Raw genomic sequence first — 26,618 nt, forward strand, 5'->3', positions numbered from 1 at the left:
ATGATTTATAAAAATTCTGCAAATATTTTCTGATAGTTTAGCCACGTGACTAATACATAGGCTTATAAAAATAAATCTGTATGCCACATAATACCATTAAAAAAAAGTATATAGATGACGCCTTGATCCTTTCTTCTCATTGTATATAATGATGTATTTTTCACCACTTATCGTCATTTAACTTTACATGTAATTAATGGATGACTGCTTATAAATTCTTAAAAGATACAAAAATTATTATTTAGTGTTTCATTATCTAGAATTATCTAGTGTAATGTTATAAAGTAATATACCCAGTCTTGCAACATTTTAACTTACTCTGTCTTAATTTTTTTAATCTAGAATTATATTTTATGAAATGCATGTTAAAATTTATTTTTCCTTAAAATTTTATGTATGTATTATAAATTTGAATAAATTATTTTCAGGTAATTGGTCCACCTGGACCACCTGGTCCACCAGTAAGTATTGATATTTAGTTAAAAACTATCATTTAGTTTTTAAATGTTTATAAAAATAAATTAAGATAAACTTTTTTGTAGGGATTTCGAGGACTTCAGGGTCCACCTGGTATTAAGGGTGATAGAGGAATGGATGGTCAGAAAGGAGAACCAGTAAGATTGAACAAGTTGAACATAATTCAAACAAACTGATGCAAACAAACATTTTTGTTATAATTTTAATTATTTAAAAAGATATTAAAAGTAATAGTTATTACGTTATACTGTATTAATTTACATTATTTTCCTGAAAAATATTTATTTAAAAAGAGATATTAATGCATATTCTAAGTTTTAGATTCTAATTAAATAAATATGTTGTTATTAATTTTCTCATCAGATAGCAGTACTTTAAGTATAAATTTTTGTTTGCATGGTTATTTGTAATTGGATTTTATCCTTATTTATTAATATAATATAAAATTGCAATGCCAAAATAAATTAATCAGCATAATGTAATAGAAGTTTTTCATATGAATTTGATTATTTTTTTTCTAGGGAGAAAGAGGAGAAAAAGGTGATGCTGGACCCATGGGATTACCAGTAGGTTAATCTTTTCTAAAAATTGTACAATTTAAAGGAAAAATACAATAATAATTTACTTTTAACTTACATTTATTTTTGTATATAACAGTTTTCATTTATTAATATGAATGTATTTTATTCAGTTTGTAAAATAAAACAAAACATTTACTTTGTTTTTTTTTTTATCAGTTTCAAATTTGAATAACTTAGTTATATTTAATAATAGCTGATAGTTTTGAGATATGGCTATAGTAATTTAATTGCCAAAGATAAAAATATTTCCATTTTTATTATGCATGGAAAATAATGTATGGAATGAATATTATAAAATTATCAAATACTTTCAAGAATAGAACATTCCATTTTGAATTTTCACGTTTAAACTATTCTAAATACAAATTTAAAATTGCATAAATTAAATAAATAAATGAAAAATATAAGGTTAACAAATAAAAATAAAAATTAAGAAAGTATAACATAAAAGTAAAGCCAAAGTTGATTCTAGTGGACACATAACTCAAAAGTTTTATGGCCTAATCTTTTTACTATGATGTATTTCCAAACTGAAGGTAATGTGTTTGTATCCCTAGCATTCAGGCATTGTTCTTTAATCTTAATTTTGTATATTTCTGTTCTTTCTATATCCATAGCAATGGTTGGAGAGTGTACTGTTTTAATAATGTTTGTTTCATCTCACTTTACATCTGAGCCTTCCATTTGTGACATTGCTATTAAAATTGTATTTCTATGACCTTCCTCCACATTTTACTTGTGTTCCTTGAGGCATATGATGAGATTCCTTTGTTTAATCTCAATGTAATCTTTTTTGACCCCTTACTGTTGGTTTTCATAGGGTATTTTGTATACTCCAGATTTTTTCTCATTCCTTAGTAGGTCTTTATCATTCCTTAGTAAGTTGTAAATATTAGGTGTTATTTTGTATACTATCTTTGGAGGTTTTGTAAGTTACCAGCTTATTTATAATGTATACTAAACATTTTTTTGTGATTTATTGATTCTATTGATGTTTTTAGAGCTTTATCTTTGTTTTCTTCATAACTCCTGATGAACCCTTCTATTGTGGATGTTTTATATCCTAATGTTGTTGCAATTTCTTTAATTCTATTGGTTTATTTTAACTTGTCCTTTATATTGGAACAATATAAAAAGGCTCTTCTAATCATCAAATACCTTTAAACTGTTATATCATAATTTATTGTGTGTACACACAATAAAAAGTTTAATACCACCCTAGCCCAATTTGCAAGCGAGCTGAATATAACAGCCAAATGGGAAGATGCTAAGATTATCATATCATAATTTATTTATTTGAATGAAGTGTAAACATTTAAATCAATTTCATAAAAAATCAATACACCATATATAGTGCCTAGCATCACAGGATTAGTGGTGACTCATTTAAAAAATTTTTTTGAATAATGAATAAGGGGTGCTAGCAACAGAATTTTCAGATTGAAACAGAGGAAATTTGAAGATGCAACATTTTTATATATTATATATAACATTTTTGATAAAACAAAAATGTTACATATAATATTTTGTATTCTGTTCTGAAATAAATTGGTATATTATACAGTATAAATTCTGTATGTTATTTTCTGTGCATAATAAAGATAAAGCTATCTTTTCCTCCACATAAAACATAATATAACTGATGCATATTAATCTGCATAAGTGGCTTACTGTACAGTACATCAGTTTCATTCTAAATGTGAAACATAAAAAGAACTAATGGACCAAATGCAACCAAATTTGGTTGCATTTGGTCCAAAAGTTTATTTTCAAAATTTTCCAATAGGAAAAAATTTGGTGCTAATGTTGCTGCAATTTGCAAATTTCATAAGTTGTATAACAATTTTATGGGTTTGTAAAGGTATTTCAAAGCTTTTTTGATGTGGATTAGTTACAAATCATGTTACTTACATTACCTGATCATACATTACTCATTAAACTTTACTATCAGAGAAACAACAATACCAGTTCTGCACACAAGGAATTCTAACATTTAAAGTCCTAGTAAAAAGGTCCTCTGACTGTTACTAATCTCAAAAAATTATTCTGTTTCAAAGGAACTTTTCATAATGGGAGTGAATAGAACACATACACAAAACAGTTTTTGTAACTTTCTAGTTTCAATGAAAACTTTCAATTGAAACCCGGAAGGGGTTGTAAACTGGTGGAACTGGTAAAAACGGATGAAGTTGCAACCACTTTAGTGGAACAGCAAATGGAAAATTCTCAAGGCAGCTGTATTGTGTGTGTGATATCATAGCAATTTGATGTGTCGTACCAATACAGTGCAGAAAATTTTTCAGTGAATATTATATTTTTTAGCTCTATAGGATATCTGTCATAAATTTCTTCCTGGTGAATATGCTTGACAGAAATCATTTGCCATGTCATTCATAGCTTAGATGATGATACCAATTTTTGGTAAATTTTATAGACTAATTGAAGTCCATTTTTAGTTGAATGGTATGGTGAACACTCACAATTACTGTAACCGGTCTAGAGAAAACCCATATGTTAATGCAAAGGAATTTGTTTATAAACCAAAAAATCAGTGTTGTGTGGGTTCATGGCATCCTTCATCATTGGACCATATTTTTTTTTTTTTTTTTGAAAAAACATTGCATATGGACCAATGATATATTCTGTCAATGCCACTGGAGACATATTATAGAGACATGCTCAAAACTTTGTTATGCCTGCACTTCAGCAATAAAATTGTTTGGATACCACAATTACATTATTATATTGGTATCAAAGTACAAAGGTTACTGCATCAGCATTTCATGAATGAAGAGCTGATCATTCCAATAGCATGATCACTACAGTCACTAGATTGACTTCTTGTGATTTTTGGTTATGGAGTTAAATTTTTTACTCTTTCTGCTCTGTGGGCACTAAGAGAGCCTTTTTTCAGGCCCATTGTGAGTTCAGCCAAGTCCACAACGAAATATCCAGATGGTGATGGGTAGCACCTAATATATCTGGTTTCATTCCCCAAAAAATTCCCAAGTTTTTCAGCCTTCCCATTTCCTCAGAGCAGTAAGCTAGCACTTTAATCACTTCAGCTATCTAGCTAGCTATGGAGATATTCGAAATATCTTCTTTATTAGGGCAATGTTCCTAACAAATTTTGCTATGTCTGAGACAACTGCATCCAAGTCTATTATATTCTGCTGTTGAGTGCCTTGTTCATCAAATCCATGAACATGGAGACAGTAGAACCATTAGTCTGTGGCACTTGATTAAGCCATTTCTTTTTTTTTCTCTCTGGCCTCCCAAAATTGATTACTTTTAGTCTTTTGTAGATCTAGCTTTTTATAGTATTGGTTGGCTTCATGCAGTACTTCCAAAAGGAAAGGGATCAGGACATTATCAAGGAAAAGGGGTCATATTTGGTGTGCTCATGATGGAGAAAGGAGGTGAGATAGGAACATGGAAAGGCCCGTGAAGGAAGACTAAGAATCCATCTCCATCATGAACAAACCCAATGAATTTTTTGTTGAAAAAAGTATTATTTTGGTTGATAGATCCCAAAGTTTCATATGAGAGTATTAGTTTTGCCTAAAAGAATAAAATAGGATTTTTTTTAACTCTGATCACCCACCAGTGAAGCCAATGGACGAGCTTTGTCCGAGCTAGGTGTAGCACGGACAAAGTAAGAAAAGCTCAGAGTACGATCCTTTTTAGAAAAAGAAAGGAAAGTAGAAGTACTACCAACCTCGCTTTCCTCAATTTATTTGAACTTTCTTGACATTTTTTTTTTCTAATCTAGCTATCTAAACCTTTGGGTCCTAATAGATTTAAGGTTAAGTATAGACTATAGAAATACATTTAAGTTAAGTTTCTGTTTATGTTTTTTTATTTTTTTTTTTTTTTCACATTTTTCACATTTTCATGTTTTTTGCTGTAAGTTGTGCCATTTTATTTTTGTTGCGTCATATGAAAAAATTTCTATTTTTGTCCAAATAGGTACAGTCAAACCTGTTTTTGTGCGGTCTTTTTCTGTGTGATTTGTTTTGTGCGATTTTTTTTGTGTGGTATATGAAAATTTCAATCAAATTGGAACATAATTGACTCCTGTAAAATTTTTAAAAACTCTATTGGTTGTTTTCTATGACATCAGCAGGTTTTTTCATTTTTTATTCAGTAAAATTTTTTTTTCATAGGTTTATTTCGGTCCCCTCTTATTTTAATAGCATAAAAACCATAAATATTATGTTATATTTGAACAGATGCAGTAAGTTAGCTCCCCTCCAGCTTTAGACTGCAGGTGTGAAATTTCACGCCTTGTTAAATGAAATAACACTTCCTGCAGCTATATTTATCAAATAAAATCATTTTTTAAGGATTATTTTTAACTTTTTAATGTTAGATTCATATTTAAGTGAAAATAATTAATTAATATAAAAATTAAAATTTTTAGAGGATTTTTTTCCCCATTAGGTGTTGCAGAAAAAGGCCCAAGGAGTTAAAAAAGCAATTCCTAGTTATTTCGTATGGTTTCGAGTTATTTTCTACGTGAGACTTTTTTTATGCGGTCCCTATTCACCGCATAAAAAAAATATTTTTTTAATTGTGTTGCGAAAACTATTTTTTATAGCCACTCGTGAAGTTTCCCGCGATTTTTTTTAATGCATTTTCTTTTATGCGGTCCCTATCCCCCGCATAAAAACAGGTTTGACTGTATTTTGTATGTTGTTAGTGAAAGATAGTGCCAATAAAAATCTAAAGAAAAATTTTATCTGTTGGTGAATTTTCAAATTTTTTCTGGCTTACAAGTCTGATTTATTTGTTACCTGAACATATCCATGTGTGCAATTTGACAGCCTGTGTAAAATTCAGTGGGGGAAGCCAATTATTATGAAATGAGTAGGCTGAAATGTTAAATGATGTGGGTCATTAATAGTGCTATGCTGATAACTAACTATTTAATACTTTATATTTCAATAAAAATGTATATATAATATATATTTTATTTTAGTTGAATAGTTTATCTGTATTTGTTTATTGTTTAGAATATATGAGTTTTCATATATTTTAATTAGTTAAAAATGTGTGTGAATAATGAAGTTTTTCTATCATATCCACTGCAAAAACTTTAGCTTTCATAATCAAATTTATAATACAAATATTACAATTTGACAAAGAGATTACCATATGACTAATATAAAAAGACTGCTTAATCAAAATGTATCTTAAAATTTACATACAGTATTTATTAAATATTGCATTTGTAATGAAGTGAATAGATCTAAATTTATTGCATTGTTTATAGGGTCCAGTTGGAATGAAAGGTGATGTTGGAAAATCTGGTATTGATGGGAAACCAGGATTAATGGTAAACTAATGATTCAAATAAAAAATTGTAATTCAATTTAAAAAATATATTATTTTTTAATTTATGAAAATCTATTTATAAAATTGATATATACTTATTCTGTAATAATTAGATTAAAATAAGTTGTATTAATTTTTGAATTAACATATTATGCATTTAACTTAATTTATATCTAAAAAAAAAAAACAAAAATGACAACATACCTTGTGAAGGTGTTATTGCCTAACTTTTAATTTCTTATGAAGCATGTTTGTTAATAAAGTGCATGAATTATATAAGCATGTTTGTATTTATTTAAAATTTATATTTATTTTACAGAATGAAATGAAAAATTTTTTTACAAAATTTTATTTTTATATATATATATTATTTTATATCTTGTCACAGAAATCACCTTTTCAAGAATAGCATGATTGGTGCTGGTTATTGGAATGAAATGCCACAACAATAAACCATACACACACCCAAAACTTTTCCTTATCCTTTATCTAACATTTTACTTTTCTATCTGTCACATTTCACATAGTTTTCTTGCTTTCACTAACTAACTGCAATTAAGCTTCTGCTATATTAGTTTTAAAGATAATATTTTGAAAATTCTAGTACAGCAAGCTGTTTTATTTTTGTTATTTTAAATGTAGGGTCCCCCAGGATTGGATGGTATGAAGGTGAGAGCCAACTGCTAATTTATTCCATTATTTTGCAATTTTTTTCCAGATGCTTTAATTGCATGGATTTTTTATGATTTTTGCAAAAAAGTGCAATTCAATAAAATCTGAAGGTAGTAATGAAAAATAAAAATATTAAAGAAAGTCTTAATGTACAGGATATTTTTTTAAAGCATTTCAACCTTATATACAAATGAACAAGCAAATAAAGGTATATTAACCATTAAAAAAAATCAGGGTGTGCTTATCAAATAAGCTTATTAGTGATTATTTATTTTATACTTATTATTATTTCCTGTCTTATCAATATTACATAATTCAAAATATGAAATAAAAAAGCAATTTAACTAATAGCAGATTAAAAATTAGTTATAAGATTTGCATTATAAACAGTTGAAGTTCATTTTAAATTAATCAAAGACTAATTACTAGAGTGTTTATGGGCTGTAACCATAAATAATCTAGTAACTAAACTTTTAGTTAATTCAATATTGGACTGAGGTTTATGGTTGTTAATAAGTCATATAAAATAAAATATATTTCTTAGATATTTGATTGCTTCTTGTTCTCTTTAAGATTGTCAAAAGTGAGCATGAAATTGATTTGGAGAACTTATCACATAGGAACTCTTAGGGATGATTGATCAGGTAGACTTTGTTAACTAAAAGAACAGATATGCATATGAAACAAATTGAACCACTCTATTGGTCACAACGAATACCCTAGACCAATTGGAGCTAATTTAAAAAGCAAATGGGATGGAAAAACCCCCATTCATTGAAGGTGATCTTTTGATGAATGGACAATGCTGTCTGGTAATTGTCTGTCTCCACTATGTTTTTATCAAGAAATGAGATACAGAAAAGTGCTAATGATGTTTTGAAAGGGAAAGGTAAAAATATGGTTGATAAAAGGATGCCATTTAGCAACTGACACTAAATCCAAAACAAGAAATAGAAAAGAATGTACAGACTGAGATATACAAAAAACTTGAAAACTACTATAAGGCCTCGACTCCACCAGCATAAAAACAGCCGTAAAACCCCTCGCCGTAAAAGCTTTTAATCACGTAACCTATTTGCATTTGCGCCTAGATTGCAGTGGAGGTTTAGCTAGCGAAGCTTTTTACCGCAACGGTACCATTACGGTTGTATACGTGATATATCAATATAAAGACAATGATTATATTCTACGAGTTCTTTTTCTGTACTATAATTACAAACGTAGTAAAAATAATATCTTTACTTTCATATATTAACTTTTATTATTGTATTATTAAGATAATATACAGCACTTATAAGCTTAGCTTTTTTATTCTATATTCCTCTAAATGAAGGACTTTCCTTTGGCCGTCCATATCTCGTGTTTTAGGCATTCATTATTATGATTGGGATACCTCTTGTCGCAGATACACGAATACTTTCGGATGTTTTTGATAAATCTTTCCGGATCTATTCTAGTTCTTTTCCTAGTAGCCATGAGAAAATGTACACAAAAGCTCGTTTTCTGCCATTTTCGCACCATGTCACAATGACCTAGATTTCACTGACTTCTGATTGGTGGATAGTACCATTTTATGGCCATATTCGCTTTGAAAGTTGAACACTACTCAGCTCACTTTTTCGTTGGTTTTACAACCTTCTCAAATGTAAAATATCATGGTCACATGATTAAAAGCTTTTACGGCGAGGGGTTTTACAGTCGTTTTTTCGCTAGTGGAGTCGCGGCCTAAATGCTATATTATAAATGTGTATATTTACAAAGAAAAAGTAAATAATTAGTAATATTAAACACTGTTTATAATTATTGTTAGATTTTTCCTAAAACAGAACTATTTTAGTAATCATATGTGTACCAGCAATGATTTTGTAGAAAAAGAACACTGATTTGTAGTATGTTTGATATATTAACCTTTTTTACAATAATTATTTTACTAATTTTTAAATTAAATCTTTAAATTCTGTAGGGAATTATGATTTGCTTGTTCACTTATAAATTGTAAGGTTTATGTTTTTAAAATAAATGTCTTGTATGCAATTAAAAATAATAAAAGATGTTATCAAAATATATTATTCATTTTTAAAGGGAGAAAGAGGAGAGCCTGGTAGTAAAGGGGAGAAAGGGGAACCAGGATTACCAGTAAGTTCAGATATTACCGGTATAAATACATATTGATGAGATAATGTTAGCACTTTCATGCCTACCTGATACATTTTGCTGTGTGTCTATAGTTTTTTATTACAACAAGAATTTCAATTTTTCTTGCTTATTTTAAATTGAATTTTTATATTGACAGTTAACATGCTTAATTAATAGTATGAAACCAGTATTATCTATTTATTTATACTTGATAGAGCAATAATTTGCTGCTGTTGAGCGTTAAAAATTTCATTCAAATTGCACTAGAACTAATACAGTAGTCAAATTTTAAGAAAATAACTAAAAGATCTATTTTAATCTTTACAGTTTATGCAATGTTAAAGATGAAAGTGTTAACAACAGATTTATGTTAAAAAATTATACCCTTATTGTATAAAATTAAAAATATTTAAAATAATTAATTTTTCTATTAGGGAACTGATGGTATTCCAGGCTTACAGGTAATTAATGTTACCATCTTCTTATAGAAATTATGTACATGAATATTTTACCTGTAATATAAATTAATAATTTATTTATAGGGTTCTAAGGGAGACAAGGGTGATCTTGGTCCACCTGTGAGTTAAAATAACTTTCTTATTTGTTTCAGTTTATTTGGTACCAGCACTTTTCTTTGTATTTCTTCATGCACAAAGTGTGGTTTTTTTAATCTCATTCAAGATTTTAGTTTGCACATAAGATGTTTAAATTGTTCATTATTATTTAAGAGCCACAGATTTAAATGAAGGTTCTTTAACAATAAAAATGTAAAATTTATTTATTTATTTAAAGGAAAAAAAATACTAGTAATGTCTAAGGATTACTCCTAAAAACCCTTAGGTTCAAAGATAAAAACAAAAACAGAACATCGACATGAAACAAGCAAAATAGCAAAGCAAACAATTTAAAAATGAAAATATAAATTTTAGTTTTTTTAATTCATGATAATCAATCAAACTCATATTAAATTAATCTAAAATGATAAATCTTATATACTTAATTTGCACTTAAAAATATATCTTTTAAATAATTTTAAATATAATGATTACATTGAAAATTATTAGGGATTTATTTTAAAATTAAAATTTTAGATTCTATTTTAATTTGAATGTATCAAATTCACATATGATATATGATATGATATATATATATATATATATATGTGTGTGTGAATTTTTAATAAAATTTGATAACTAATATTATTCTGATATAATAAAGAAAATTATTAAAATAGAAAAAATAATTTTTGATGTTCCATTTTTATTATTAAAACTGATTCCAACTTTAGTAAAGAGATTATTTAGAATAAACATTATAAGAAACAAAGGTCAGTGAAGAACTTTATACCATTATAAGATATTACAACACAATACAGTTTGACAGAATAGAGAATAAAGTACAGTAACATAATATTGGAATAACAAAATAATAAGATATAAACAGTTGTTCAAAATATCATACGCAAAAATATAGTGTCATATTAAAAGACTATAACTTATTTATAAATCTCATAAAATATTTATTAAATATTATTATAAAATTTTACATTAAATTGTTTGTTCCTAATTATAGATTTCTAATTGTAGTTCCTAATTAAAAGTAATAATATATTTTACACAAGAAAATAATAGTTCTTTTCAAGTAATACTTGTTTGAGAAAACTATTATTCTTTCATCTTACTTCCTGATATAAAATAATTCATATATAAAGAAATTTTTATAAATATTTAATTTATTTGCAAGATATTATTTTAAAAATTTAGAAAATATATATTCTAACCTTGAGTATTTATTAATTATAAATAATAATTAATAAAATAGCCAGATTTTATCATTGTACAATGTCAAATTTGCACTAAGCCAGTTGCTATTGCCTTTACTCACTTCAACCTATTGTCTATGTTTTCGATTTTAAACAATTATCTCAGACGTGTATAGGCAAATATGTGCTGCCAGCACAGTTGATATTATATACTTTATTGCAAGCAATGATGTTGCTACATCAAAATAATTATGACTGCAAATAATAACTAGTAAACACTGGTTAACTTTATATAAATTACCATAACAAAAACAAAAAACCAGCAGAAATGGTAAAAAAAACTCTGTTAGAAAACATTTTTTCTCATATTAAATGGATATCTTCAGGTTCTTAACATTTGAAATTCAAACTGCACAAGATGGAATGCCTCAATTTGAAATATGCAAGTTTGTTGATTGGTGGACTGGGTGTCTTGGCAATCTCACAGACCATATGATTATGAAGTAAAGTCTTCCAAGCTAATCCAAAGAATTTTAATCCTTGAAATTAATGGCTGTAATACTTGTAACAGCTTTATATATTTCTAAAAGCTCCAAAACTTTCACTCGAGTTCTATTATGTGAAAAGTGTAAAATTTGGGTACTATCAAATTTACTAGGACTAAGATGAAATTAACTGCACTGCTACGATGAACCATATTTTAATATAAAGTTTACAAATTCTTAGATGAGTTCAGCACATTTAAGAACCTTAGTGCCTGCATGAATTACATATACTGTTGTCTTTTTTAGCTAGCTTCAATTCTAATTAATAATAATTTCAGTCATTTAGGCTTTCACTTTTTCATATAAATTATTCTGTTTGTAGAATAATTTCTTCTTTTATAAGATTGTTTTACTAATTATTTTACACGGCATTAAATTATTGCAATTTTACTTTAAATATATTTTTATTAATTTTGCATATAGCAAGCAGATATTAAAATCATTTAATATAAACAAATAACTTAGTATTCTTTTACAATAAATAATTAAATATATAATAAATACAAAACTTTACTTAAAGTATCTTTAAATTACACACACATAATTTTTATTAATCTTGTTACATAATTCAATTGTAATTTCATATCATAAATAAGCTTTGTCATTAATAGGGTTGCCATATTCTGATCTTATGAAATGAGGACACTTCTCCTAACATTAAATTCCATTTAAATTGTGTTCCATGTATATTTTTCTGATAACTTGATTTTTTTGGAATGTCTCTTTTGCATCAAATATCCATAAAATTGCCTGCACGTGAAATGTTTAAAATTAAATTTTACAAGTGAAATTGACTTGACTGAATCCACACTAAGACCATTTTGCTCATCGGTCTTTTTGGGGTGGATTAAAGAAAATAGTCTTTCTACCAAAGCATTGTGTGCTGGAATAGCAAAGAAGAACTGTGCTATCTTCACAATTTCAGAGTACATTTCACTACTATTACAGTTTTCAATATAGTCACACCACTTTTTTTTGCGATGGCACTTGAGTTTTATAGGTGGATGCAAATTTATCCATATTGCAGTACTGATCGTAGCACTTTGAATCATCTGTGTGCACACCTTTGTCAGTCAAAAATCTGATGGAAGCTTTATATTTTCCCACAACATGTCATCAAAATAAAGCCACTTGAAACATGAAAATTCACTCAGTGGTTGGGTCCACATCTTGAAATATTTCAAGCAACCTTCATAAAGTGCTTGCACATTATTGTAGAACACTTTAACTTTGTCTTCATGGCCATCACTTTCCAACTCTTTAATCACAAGGGTACTCTCTGCAGCACTGACTTTATCATCCATTTCTATATTAGGCTTGATAGAATATATTGTTACTTCTCTGATGAATTTACTACTCTTACATTTCTAGAATGTTTTTCTGAATTGATGAGGATCTCTAAATCTTTAGCACCATGGTTAGCCACTGAAACATAAGTGCTTGGAGTACATGTCATACACTCTGCTTCCCATTCCTCTCTACCTTGATGAAAAGACTGAAATCTTTTCTGCAGCTCACCTGAAAATTGACACTTTCTTTTTGGCATTTTAAAATGAATCTGGAAAAAAAAAAAACATGCGTTTGTCCTACATAACATAAGAAAATTATTAGCAGAAAACTATTTATTTTATTCGAACAATTTCAACATTAGTATTTTTATAATAATATTAATACATGCTTTTACATACCAGCTGAATCTACAGGTTTAATTTTAAAGATACTACAGATTAAGGCAGATAACAATATATTGAATACTTCTCACATGATGGAACACAATACACACACTTCAATATTAAAGAAAGACAGAAGCAGAAGCCGAACACAGTTTGCTACAAGCAGAAGTTGATGTAATAGATAGATTAACCAACTTATATAAAAGAGAAGAACATGCGAATGTGCTTTAATGTGTTGTTTGTTCTTATGAATCTTAGTAGTTTTCCAAAGACTGTAGATTCTGTTTTGAGTGTCAAGTTAGAATACCAAATCTTACGTGGTTACCACATGATGTCACTGACAGAGTGTTAATTTTGTCTTGACTTATAAAATTGCGGACAGATCTACAAATTTCCAAAATTGTTTGCAGATGCTCAGATTTACTCGTGAAATGAGGACGTGTCTGCAAAACTGAGGACGTATGGCAACCCTAGTTATTAACATTTGTTTTTATGAAATACATATAAGTTAATGTAAGTGTAACAATCATAAAATATTCTTTATTTAAAATTAAATAAATGTTTTTTCTTTACTTTCTATTTTATATTTAGAATTGTAAATGAAACTTTCATTTTGTAAAAAGACTTTATTTTTATAAGGCAAATTTTATAACAAAAATAATTTGTGTATTATCTAAACATAAAATTCCATAATTAGAGTAGAAAAATACAGAAAATATCATGAAATATTTTTGAATAATTTCGCTGAATCATGAATGACAAATGTTTAAACCTTAAATATCATAAATACAAGATTTATTCAGTTGCTGCATTAAGTAATATTCAATGTAAACAATTCTCATAAAAAATTGGTTTTCTGTATCTGACGAGCAAGATTTTTAAATAAGCTAAGCTTATATTGTTCTATTAATATATGTTCAGCTTATTTCTGAATAGATGAAATTAAATGAATAACGATAATGAAATTTAAATAATTGCCAACCATAAGATTAGAACTTAAAAAGTTATAATCAAAAATTGATATAATTTATAAATTTCAAGTTTATATAATTCTTTAAATTAAAGAAATAGTAAGTTAATCTATAGTGTAGTTATGTTATTATTTTATTTATAAAATGCAATATAATTTGTTTAAAAATTTATATACAATATTAGTGATACTTTGACTGTTTTGAATTTAAACAAAACTTAACCATAGTAACAGAGATATTGCAATCAAATGAAATATTTTTTATTTGTATTTCTAAATTTAAAACTTAAAATTTATCATTCTTATTTTCCGAAGGCAAGATTATTCCAAAAATGTTTCGACGAGGCAATGCTTATTTTTTGTTTTTCCAGAATTTAAGGTCTCTATGATTTTTATTATTGTCATTTAAAAAGTTTCCATAAAATTTTGTAAGTTTTTTGTTCTTAAAATAAACGTCTTTTACTATTAACACTGTAGTGAGTAACACAAAGTCACCAATGAAAACCTTTTAACGGTGTTGTATTGGACAGAGAAGCAACTAATGTTTTCGGCCTCCACCAAGGCCTTCTTCAGGTTGAGAACTAAGTGTCATCCCCCTCCAGACCGCCAGAACGATGTTGCCCGGGCATATAAACATCGGGTATTGCATTGGTATTGCATTGTTCAATAATCACTTCATTGTGGAGGAACGGTGAGATTTATACCGTCTGGATCGAATGCCGCTACAGAAAACAGATTTCCCGAAGTAATAGATTTGAGTGACGACAGCAATCAGGGTGAAGTAGTTATCACTAACAAAGTGCTTCCAACAGAATGACTGCCGATGAAAAATTCCTGAGAGTAACTTTCCTCGTTTCAATCCCAGGTCCCCTACAGCAGCAGGCTGACACCTTAACTATCTTGGCCTTCTGACCGCAAAGTCTCAAAAAAATTGAAATGTTTTTCAGTCTGCATTCGAACTTTAAGAATGATTTTAATAATTTGAAATATTAAGTTGGAAACTAATTTAAGATCTTCCTAGAGTCACAATTATTTATGGTGATTATTTGGTATTAACTGCTCATTACAAGAGGATGATTGAAAGCCAACATTTTGTTTTTCCATAATCTTTCTTATATAAACTATCAACAGCAACAGGAAGATTTCAAGAGATTCTACATAAAGGCTTGGTGATAGTTGTCCATTTCCAAGAAAGCCAAGAATTTTCCTTTCTTTTTACATTTAGTCATAGAAAAGATCATTTAATATAAGATTATGAGTATTAGACAAGTAGAATATATTTCAAAAAAGAGCACTCACACCAGATGACAAATAAATTGCACTAATAAACCTATTGTCTGGTGTCTGTAATATGTACACTGCACAAACACTTTCAAGCTCTTCCTGAGTCCTGCTTCAGTTGAACCTTGTTGTTTCATTGATAGAACATAATCAAAGAAAAATAAAAATTCAAATGTCCATTAAAAACGAACAAAATCCAGTGTCCCAGACAATAGGTTTACAGTGTGATTTATTAGAATATATTTCTTTTACAAACGAGTTATATTTTAGTTCAAACAACAATTCTTATTGCAGTCATGAGCAACCCACAGCTCTCAGGCCACATGTGGCCTGCATGGTCCTAATATATGGCCCCAGGTATTTGGCCAATGTAATTTTATTTTCCTGTTTTCTGTTCATGCCATTATGCAACCATATTTAAGCTAAAATTCAAATTATATATTACTATTTTCAAATTAAAATGGATGACAGTATTATACATTAAAAATGCATGGATGAAACTAAAATGTCTACATTCTTATTACAGGCTTTGCTTCATAATAGGTTGTTTCTGTAAAGGAAAATTGCTTGTTCCTGTGATTAGACATGGAGATATGATGATGTATTTTTAATGTGTTACTAGTTTGCTTATCATTAGCTTATATTATTTTAGTACCTAGTGGTTACAGAATATGTTGGTACTTAAAGCCTGCATCTCCAAAAGAAAAAATATATGCAGCCCATTGTAAGCGTACGAAGTTCCTGTGCAGTCTGCATCTAGAAAAGATCGCTCATCATTGATATAGACAAGAACAATCAGTATAATCAATATTTCTGTTAAAAAAAAATGATGATTAGGGAGATTTTGTATGATTATATGGAAAGATATTATACCAAATATGTGTAGAGAGTTACAAATTTTTAATGATGTTAACATAAATTTTTAAAAATACAGAAATGAGATTCTTGAAACTCGCATTATAAGTTTTTACATAAATCAATCTGGAATTTGTGTTCATACACAGTCACATTAGGATACAATTTGTAAATGATTTTTTTCAAGAAATATTCAGAATATGAAGTGGTCGGGAAGATTTCTGGGCACAAATCTAATAAATTGTGTCCGAGATGCACTAGGAAAAAACATTGCAAACTGTCATCTTTCCAAAAATCTTTAGAAACTTAGAGCTACAGGATTTTAATAGTACAATTTGTTGCCTATTAATTAGATTACAGTACATTCTTATTAATTAAATGCACAATAAAAATGTGTATTACGAGATATAATAGACAAAATTACACTTATTAGCATTCTTTTTCCTCATAATGTAATTTCTGTATTTTGAAATCATTTTTCCATCTATTTAGGTAAGCTTGTTTGCTAGTATATTTAATAATTTATTAGCACAGTATTCAAAAATATATTTTATCGATTTAATTTTTTGAAACATGCAGAAACGAGTAGTAATTCATTTCTTAATTATGCTTAATTACACGTTACGCTTAAATTTTGTACATTAATGAATACTGTAATACTCTTAATGTTTCAGATATAATTATATGCACCTCATCTATTTGCCATTTGATATTTTTGTATAAAACATTAGCTGTTAATTTTAGAATAAAAGAAATCAGAAATTAACCAAACCAAAACCATATTTCAATTTAAAAAATTGCAGAACTTTCCATTATTTTTTCAAAATTATATTTATATTACTTACTTATATATTACATTATAAAGGCTTACGATCGGGTATTCGATAATATTATTATTAAAATTTTAAATTTAATAAATTTTATTTACTGAATATCTGATCTTAAAAAGTGTTCTAAACATAAATGAGTTATTTGATTTTATATATATATATATATATATATTTTATAGATTCAGTTAATAAATACAAATTTATGTTCAAAGATATTCAAATTTTATATTGAAAATTATCCAGCATTTCTTAAAAAAATCACATAACTTAGTTAACATTAAACTGTATAAAGTTGTTAAGGTGAAAATTTCAAACATACAACAGAGCTTTAATCTCATCATTAAATTTAATAAATTCATGAATTTTGGCTTATTGCTAAATCACAAAATAAATTTTAATCAGTCGATCAATGTAACATTTTCACATCAATAATGTTTATCTATTGCAGACGTGGGCAAATGCGGCTCTTGCTGAAAGTGTTAATTTCTCTTTTTTATTATTATTATTATTATTACAGTTTTATTTTTATAATTTTGTGAAAATATGTTTATTAAAAAAATTCAATATTTGTTTTATATTATATAATAAAATCACACGCCTTACCATACTATTCGCCACAACAGTACAGAATTGCGGCTCCCGTGCATTTTGCAAAACCTACGTTTCGGCTCCCACTGAACTCTTGCTCGCCCACCCCTGATCTATTGCATTACATTTATTTTTAATGTATATATTATTAATTATTCAAAATTTATGCCAAATAAGATAAATAGTAGTCAGAATCACAACAGTCAGCTAAAGAATGTATGAAAAGTTGAAATAAAGATGAATATATTGCTGTAAAAAATAAAAATTTCATTAAAAATTAAATTTTAACTTCAACAGTAGGAATTAATATTGAATTTTACTGTTATTTCCTTTTAAATTCCATAGTCTTTAATTATTAATTTTTAAAAGATAATGTATACAAAAAATTTATAAATTGTATTTCATAATTGTTGAAATTTTTACATATTTTGTATTTTAATTTTTGTAAGTTCTTATTATAAATTATACTGAAATTCGGTTTATAGTACAATTTAAATGAAAAGAACCTCCATTTTAAGTGTGTGGCTATAATAAAGGAAAGAGAGAGAAAAATAAATTTAGAAATTTTAATAATATCTATTTATTTTAGTATCTTATTGTTATAATTTTTGGGAATTTTTGAATGTTAAGTATTAAACCATTTCTACAGTGTCACTGGTAAGTTATTTTAGCTGGCAGACGAAATTAATTGTCATGGACTCACCAATCAGGAATTGTGATCAAACAGTTACCAGGAGGTAGCATGGGATCATGTCTGAAATGTGTATTATAATTAATTCATAAAATAAATTTTAAACATTATTAAGGATATAGTGACAAAAAAATAGGAATTTTATAAGTTTATAGCAATTATTTCTGAAAATAAGAATTAAAAATAAGATCTTAATAATCATAATAAATAAAATAAAAATATATTTCAATAATAGATAAAGGGGAAAAACACTATATAAAAATGTATTCGTAAGAAAACAGAAAATGAATGAATTATCTACATCAATATTATCATTTCCAGGGACCACGTGGTAAACAAGGGAAGCGGGGAGAGAAGGGAGACAAGGGTGATCAGGTGTGACATGCTTTCTTTTACATGTCTAATTCCATAATGTGTCCCTTGTATTTCCCTCTTTTCTACTAACTAGCAAATCAGAGCTGAAATAAATTATTATCAAAGCATTATCTTTCAAACATTATTTAATGTTTTCTGAATTAAAAGGGGGATAGAATGATAGCTGCAAATAACTCATTGATGTGCATGAGTCCTTGTGCAGCCTTTGCCTTGTGACTTGTAGAATTTAGTATTTGCTACAGAAGTTTCAATCATACAGACTTGAAACCAGTGCAATAAAAAATTTTTTGTTTGACATAAAGATTGTAAATAAAAGTTTGGTTTCAATTCTGGAATATCTGGAACTGAAATTGGCATTTCTTTGTTGTTTAATGTGCTTGTGTGTTTCAGTGTGCCGCTACATGAACCCCCATGCTACCTAACTGTTCAAGTAGGCTGGCATGCCTTCTGTAGCGCTATATCTAAGCCTTAGTAGCATAATACTATTATTATCTCTGTAGAAATTATACTGGCAAGAAAGAATTAAATTTCCTCATGACAGTTGATATGTCTGCCATGCATGCTTTTTTATTTTTTTATTTCTATTCAGCATTATTTGCCTTTTCTAAATAATATGCAGTATATCCTTGCATGCATAGTTTGCACGTGTATTGCTTTTCCAGATGACTTACTTTCTGATCTGTCTTTTTCTTTTTAGAGTTTGGATGCTATTTTAGTTTAAATCTTTAATCTTTTCTTTATAATACATATGTATTTTTGTACATATATGTAGTTTTTAAATGAAATAACATTAATAAACTGTAACAGGGAGTTCCAGGATTAGACGCACCATGTCCTCTTGGTCCTGATGGACTACCTCTACCAGGCTGTGGTTGGAGACCTCCAAGTGGTGTGGTAAATAGTTTATTAATTATTACAAACTGTATTTAATCAAATTTTGATAGCAAATAAATACTTGAAAAGAAATATTTTATTTTACATATAATATTTTCCTCATTACATATAACCAACAAAAATATTAATGCTATTCTTCTAAGCTACATAATTATCAAAAAAAAATCAAATTTTTTAAAAATTTAATTAAAATTTATTTGTAATTCAGGTATTACTTTTCACTAATAATAATATCTTTCTTTTCAGATTTATAAGTTATATTATTTGATATTTTATGTAAAAATTCTATTAATAATTACAATAAAACAATTTAAATTCCATACTCTATTATCTATTAATATCTTCCAGTCCAATGAACTATTTTTACTACTACAAATTTTTTATGTAATAAGATATATCTTTTATTATAATTCTAGATTTCTTTCATAACAGAATAAGTTTAATCATGGTAATAACATCTTGCCCAAAAATTTCCAAAATAATCAATCCAGAGAACTATAACTTTAATGCAATACAAATAAGTAAATGAATTAAAGTTACAAGGGTTTGGATCAATTTATTTTTGAAATTTTTTGGAGGAGATGCTATAGTACGACGGTCGGCAACCGGTGGTCCACGGACCATTGATGGTCCGCGAGAAAATTTGGGTGGTCCGTGGAGAAATTTGGACATCGATCAACAGAAAGTTACGTGAAGTATTACGAAAGAAATGCAAAATGCTTAGTTACTTTTTTCACTTATTGGGGGGGTTTTTTATTCGAATCTAAAACCAAATACGAAGCAACTGCTCTCAATAAATAATGAACAATAAACAATATTGCGAGTGAAATTGTTGTCCTTCGTGGAAAAGCGCCAAGAATCCATAAACTTGTTTCAAACAAGCAGCAATGAATTTTAGGCTTGCGTTAATTTGTTATAATTAAACAGGCGAGTTTCATATTAATATAGTAAAATTGAACTTTTATGATCATTATTCTACAGATTTTGCATCATTTAAAAAAATTTACGATAGTGGTCTGTGGGATTCAAAATTGCGAGTTTAGTGGTCCTTGAGGTCGGAAAGGTTGTCTACCGCTGCTATAGTAGAATCATGTTTTAATCTTGTAATTTTGATCAACAAACATAAATCTATAAGCATCATTCTTATCAAGTCATCATATGCAAATATTTTATAAATATGAATTCAAATGTCTTGATTTATCCAAATAAAAATGAAAATAGAATAAATCATTGTTATGGATTATTTTAATTCCTTTAATTGTGCTAATACTATCATTTATATTTCATAAAATTATAAAAAGTTATGGTAAAATGAAGGTTTTTTTTCAGGGTCCCATCCCACCAATCCCTCCATCATCAACACCAGATCCTTAAACTGTGAACAATGGAAAGACATTTTACACTGCCATAAGAATGGAATAGTAAGTTTTATTAAATGATATATAAGTTGTTTTTTTTTTTTTTTTTTTTTTTTTGATGACAGTTATTATAAATTTTCCAGAACAATTGAAAGATATACTGAATTTTCCTTATAATAAGAAAGTATTAGTTATGTGTATTGTCAGTTAATGCAACCTCATATTCAGTAGTGAAATAAGGAAAATGAAATGTACAAATGAATTTTGTTAATGAAAGAGAGGGAATTTTTTAACAGGAAACACAGTTAGCTTTTTTCTAACTGTATTTTTTTTTTTTATGGGAATAATTTAATAATATTTCATTATATAAAGCATTTATTGAAGCTTTCCAGTCACATGATTTCGGTCTAATAAACACGAATACCATCTGTCAAAAGAAAAGCCTCTAGCATTTTTTTAATTCTTGAAATAAATAATTGTTCTTTTAATTATTTTTAAAATAATTAAAATATGCATTTTTTTAAAATAAAAAATTGAAAATGGTATACTCTACATCTGTATAGTTAAAACGCCAATTTGTATGCTTAAAATCCAACTACTGTGTGTAGGTTGGACCACCCGCGTGATAGCAAAATGACAGAATATGATTTAACATTGAAGGAAAATAGAAACGTTGATAGAAAAAGTTTTAGAGAGAGAGAGATAGGATTATTCATAATAAAAAAAAGTACTCATTAAAAAAACACGCCCGCATTGTTGCAGTTTATTGCAGTAAAGATTTAAGATTTTTTGAAATTTTAATTCAAGACATAAACTGCATTTAATAATAACTTCATTAATGTTTTACCATTAAAAAATTCCGCAATAATTTTTCTATTTTCTGAATCCTTTGTTTTATTTAACGTTGCAAACATCTGCAAAACAGAAACAATTTATCACACTCCAATCCTTACTGTAAAATCTACGCTCTTAAAAGAAAAATAGATTACGCTTATTAACCTATTTTTCTACTTCTGATGTCGTAATATCGTTAATAATAATACAACACGTCAATTATATAATCAAATTAATGTAATTAAGCCAAATTAGATAACCGTTCACACATATTTTAGCTTGTCAATTTACAAATTTTGTAACCAGTTAGAAAGAATATTTACATTTTGTTTAAATATTTCAATTGTAACTGCTTTCTAGTTTACGCAATAATCTTTAAATTTGGAACACATCCGTCATAATAAAAGAAGTCACGTCGTTTTCAAACCACTTTTTAAAGAGTCACGACGAGTTAAGAAAGGGACAATGGCATTTTCCGGTTGCATGTTGGTAGATAACTCCCGTTAAAGTCTTTCTATTGATGTTGTAGTGAAAGTAATTATTTTAAAGGGTAATTTCCCAAGTCCCAAATTCGAATGAAATCCTTAATCTTCTTATATTTGCATCTAATCGCGGGTAAGATTATTCCTGCTAGCAATTTACGTGTTTGTTAGTAGTCAGGTGAAATTAACACCTGCATACTAAGAAAATAGGTTGCATATAACTCTATAAAAAATAATAATAATGCCGAATTTTAATTGCACAATCATATCATGAAAGAAAGGCATTATTCCACCGCATAGATACTTCCCGGGACTTCCTCACGATTCAACAATCATTACTTTCACAAACTTACACTTCAAGGCCGAGGTTATCTTCCTATTTCTTTTTTATTATTATTATTATTGTTAGAACTATATCGGATATCGCATGTTTTTTGTGATTTTTTTTCTGTTATTTTATTATTATATAGCGCCAATTAATGAAAACATTTTTGTTTTAACACTGAATAAACACCAGCTGGTACAACATCTGTGCTGTGACATATAAACTCTGCATGGTTTCTGTATACAGTGAAGGACGAGAATCACGGAAGTTTGTTCTGTCTTTTAGAAATCGTTAATTTTATTGGCTTAAAGTTCAAGTTATATATTTACATTTGTAAACTTTCTTTTACACGCTAACGAATTCTCCCATTTTAATAAGTCTTTACTCTAATTGGTTTACTTTAGTTAGTTATGTAAGTCGGTTTCATTAATTTTAACTTAGAATATTTTATTCTCATATTTCATTACTAAATTCTTATCCGATTATAATTAGTTATATAATCTCTGTCATGTAAAAGACTTTACGCACAAATATAAATATATATTAATATATAAAATAAGCAAGACAGACACGAATATAAAGGCTTATAATTTATTAAAATCCCGTAAAATATGTACTTCTGGAAGGTTTGCAAGATATTTTTAAATACAGAAACCACAAAAAAAATTCTTTTTTGTTGGTTTCTGTAAGATAATAAAGAGGAAATGATATCTGAAAGTAGCAGATGTCGATTTAAATATTAAATATGGATGAGAAAAAGAAATTGGATATGGAAAATTGGAAAATTACGTAAGTAAAAAAAATGTAAATTTACTCACAAAATAATTGTAAAATGTAAATATTTTCCTCTATAAGTTAGGCTAATATGTGTTTTTATATGGCAAAAATGTAAGCAAAGCTGAATTTCTACTAAACTGTATAATAATTGATCATCAAATATGGATATCCTTACTAATTATCGTTTTATATTCAATTAAAACTTTAATTAAATGATACAAAATGTAATCTTTACGACATCTCTGTCAATAATTCTATATTAACTTTGTTTATTTTATCGAATAAATTAAAACTGTGTAAACTAGTTACACGTTCTGCTAATCTTATGCATTTGTAAATTAAGGAGTTTCAAATTTGTTGACGAAATTTTGTGTATAATTAACTTAGTAAATAATCGTAAATTAGCTTTACAAGAATTTCCAATTCTCTTAATTAAGAAGTATTATTTTATATTATCAAGCGCAATCTTTACTAGGTTCTGAATAAGACTGCATATAAAATAATTCAAGAAAATTCTACTAAGTTTTGCATTACTGTCAATTAAATACGTGAATATGATGTAAATGCATAGATTAATTCGTGTAGATAGCAATTAGAAGCACCAAAATCATTCATTTATTCTATTATATCATTAATAAAATACTTTAAATCATATTTTAATTATTGCATTCATTTTTCCCTTATAACTAGGAATTCCTTGCCAAGTCATCTTGACGGAAGTATGTACAAAGTATTGTTTTAGCCAGACTGTGTTGGGAATTGGGAACGGGATCTGAGTGGACTTATGTCCGAAAAGTCTGAAATTTTGATCTTAAGAGAGGGAAAAAAAACAATTACAACCAAACAGAAAAAAAACTTGTTAGGAAACAGACTATTTCCTTACTACTGTTTTGTTAACTACAGCCTGGCCGATTAATAGGACCTAACATTCGAATCGAATCACAGCTGTGACTGATATATGTACGTACAGTATGACCAGTGTATGTATGTACGTACAGTTTATTTGTGTGTAATGTATATATTCTCTTCATTAATGTTTGCAGCTTGTGTGCATTATGTGTGTGTGACTAGTGAAGGGAGCAGGTAGTTCAACACCCATTCGGACTTCGATGGAACATGTTACGATTGGTGAATTCATCAACGACATATGCGATGATTGTCATGCTTAAACGTTTTTATAGATCTAGAGAAAAAAAAATTGGTGGAAAGTAAAAAAAAATATGTTGGTTTTTTTTTCTTCTTTTCTAAAATTTCGGTTGATTATTTAAAATATGCAATGACGTTTCGTTGATGACGGATGTGGTGTTTAATCATTGTTGTGGATGTTTCATCTCCGTTTTTGATTGCATAGCATCCAAATAAACCTGCTTTATACCTCCGTGTGTTAATTTGTTGTTTATTTTACCGATCATTTTATTATTTTCCCTTCCTCCGGAGTAATCTTTGTACCGCTCCACCCAAGAAACGGAAGAGTAGCTGCGTACGGCCGCAATAACTCTTCAAAAAATCATAATTACTACCTATTAAACAATATTAATTATGTCCTTTTTTCCGAAATATATTTTCGATACAAAAAACAGGATAGGTGGAGATGGACTACGAGCCATTAGTCTAAGCACAGAGCGTGTAAAAGTAACAAGTGCATTTTTACTTTTGTTTAAACCTGAATCCAGAATACGGAATCGTGTTTACATTTTGTTCAGCCAACTGGGTGACCTTTACATTTCCCGCCCATTTCCTTCACGTTTGTTGTAGATGTGTCAAGGCTAAAAACATTTCTATTAATTTTTAAATGTATTTTTACTGAATAAAAACTGAACAATTTTTTTTTTTTTTTTTTTGTTGTATACTTGTAGAGACATAGTAAAAGAATATTGCTACTAGTTTTCACCGTATCGTCGGAATAGCAAACTCTTCAGCGTATTGTAATTTAAATATAATTACCAAATATATTTCGTTATAATTTTGGGAAATTATTATTATTTTTCCCCCAAGTTCATTTATTGCTAATTTAGCGATTTCTAAACACGTCTTTATCTGGTATCCGGTGAATAAACTACATAGAATAACTTCCAGTGAAATATTTTTCCTGGATGTATAAAAAAAGTCAAGCATCAAGAATCCCTGGTCTCTGAATAAACATACAAGTCATCAACATTGATCATTCAATGCGAACAGGTTTTAGGTAGAGGTCAATCGACTTGAACATTTTATATTGGTTACGGATATATATTTTGGATATATTTAAATAATATACAAAGTTTATAATGTAAACGAGGACAGTTAGTTAGACAGGCTGTGTTTAAGATAAAGTGACTGTCAATAAGATGAAATGTATACTCGACACGTTTATATCAAACATCCCATTTCGCTAATTTATTCTCCCTTTTGACATGTTCAAAACTAAGCTTTTTGGCTTCGTAATTATCTAGGATACATTTAATTTCCATTTATATAGAGGCACCGAAGGGATAAAATCAATAACATCCTACTTCCTCGAAGGGTTATCTCTTATCACATCCAATTTAATTGTAATTATCTTCATTGAAAACTTGACAGTTAACTGAAAAAAAACCTATATTGTATTAGCAATTTAAAAAAAAAAACAGCTTATATAACAATTTTTCTCGTCGAATTTTCAAGCATGTTTGTCTGAAAGGAAACTTTAAGTCTAACTAATCTACAAACTCTTGACATTTTTCACGGTTTATCAAACACTTTTGATAACATTTAATAGTATGACATTAAGAATGTTGACATTAAATAACGTTGTTGCTGCCCTAAAAGCATTTATTTATTTTTTCATTCCCGCTAGCACATTATCTCATTTCATGTGCTGACCATCTGGGCCTTAGACACTTATCAATGAGTCTATCTAACGAGTGTATCTCAAGAGTATAAATTTACGATATCTTAATCCATTTAATTGTTACGTTTTTAACAGAAATGTAGGCGCTGAGATGATTTTAAATCATTAACCTTATCTATATCACCATTGCTGTTAATCTCGAAAACGTGCTACGCTCATGAAAATATATATACACATTGTGAAACATGAAGTAATGTTTTATATAGAAAATAATAATAAAGTTTTTGAAGTTTTATTCATATATTTCTGTTCCATTGCCAAGACCGAACAGCAGAACAGCATTCCTGCACATAATAAACGGGAAGT

General features: G+C 28.0%; 1 protein-coding gene across 1 annotated transcript in view; it reads left to right on the forward strand.

Moving 5' to 3' along the window:
• LOC136973381 (collagen alpha chain CG42342-like) overlaps window positions 1-24,821 on the forward strand; it is a 72,217-nt gene extending 47,396 nt beyond the window's left edge. The window contains exons 18-29 of the mRNA XM_067268103.1: window positions 429-461; window positions 543-614; window positions 999-1,043; window positions 6,334-6,396; window positions 7,038-7,064; window positions 9,150-9,203; window positions 9,638-9,664; window positions 9,746-9,781; window positions 18,720-18,773; window positions 19,581-19,667; window positions 20,997-21,088; window positions 24,134-24,821. Coding sequence (XP_067124204.1) covers window positions 429-461; window positions 543-614; window positions 999-1,043; window positions 6,334-6,396; window positions 7,038-7,064; window positions 9,150-9,203; window positions 9,638-9,664; window positions 9,746-9,781; window positions 18,720-18,773; window positions 19,581-19,667; window positions 20,997-21,041 — 543 coding nt within the window. The 3' untranslated portion in view covers window positions 21,042-21,088; window positions 24,134-24,821. The remainder of the gene's footprint in view (window positions 1-428; window positions 462-542; window positions 615-998; window positions 1,044-6,333; window positions 6,397-7,037; window positions 7,065-9,149; window positions 9,204-9,637; window positions 9,665-9,745; window positions 9,782-18,719; window positions 18,774-19,580; window positions 19,668-20,996; window positions 21,089-24,133) is intronic.
• Window positions 24,822-26,618: the final 1,797 nt, after the last annotated feature.

Source organism: Centruroides vittatus, unplaced genomic scaffold (genome assembly GCF_030686945.1).
Source record: "Centruroides vittatus isolate TY-2023 unplaced genomic scaffold, ASM3068694v2 contig_3158, whole genome shotgun sequence".
NCBI lineage: Eukaryota > Metazoa > Arthropoda > Arachnida > Scorpiones > Buthidae > Centruroides > Centruroides vittatus.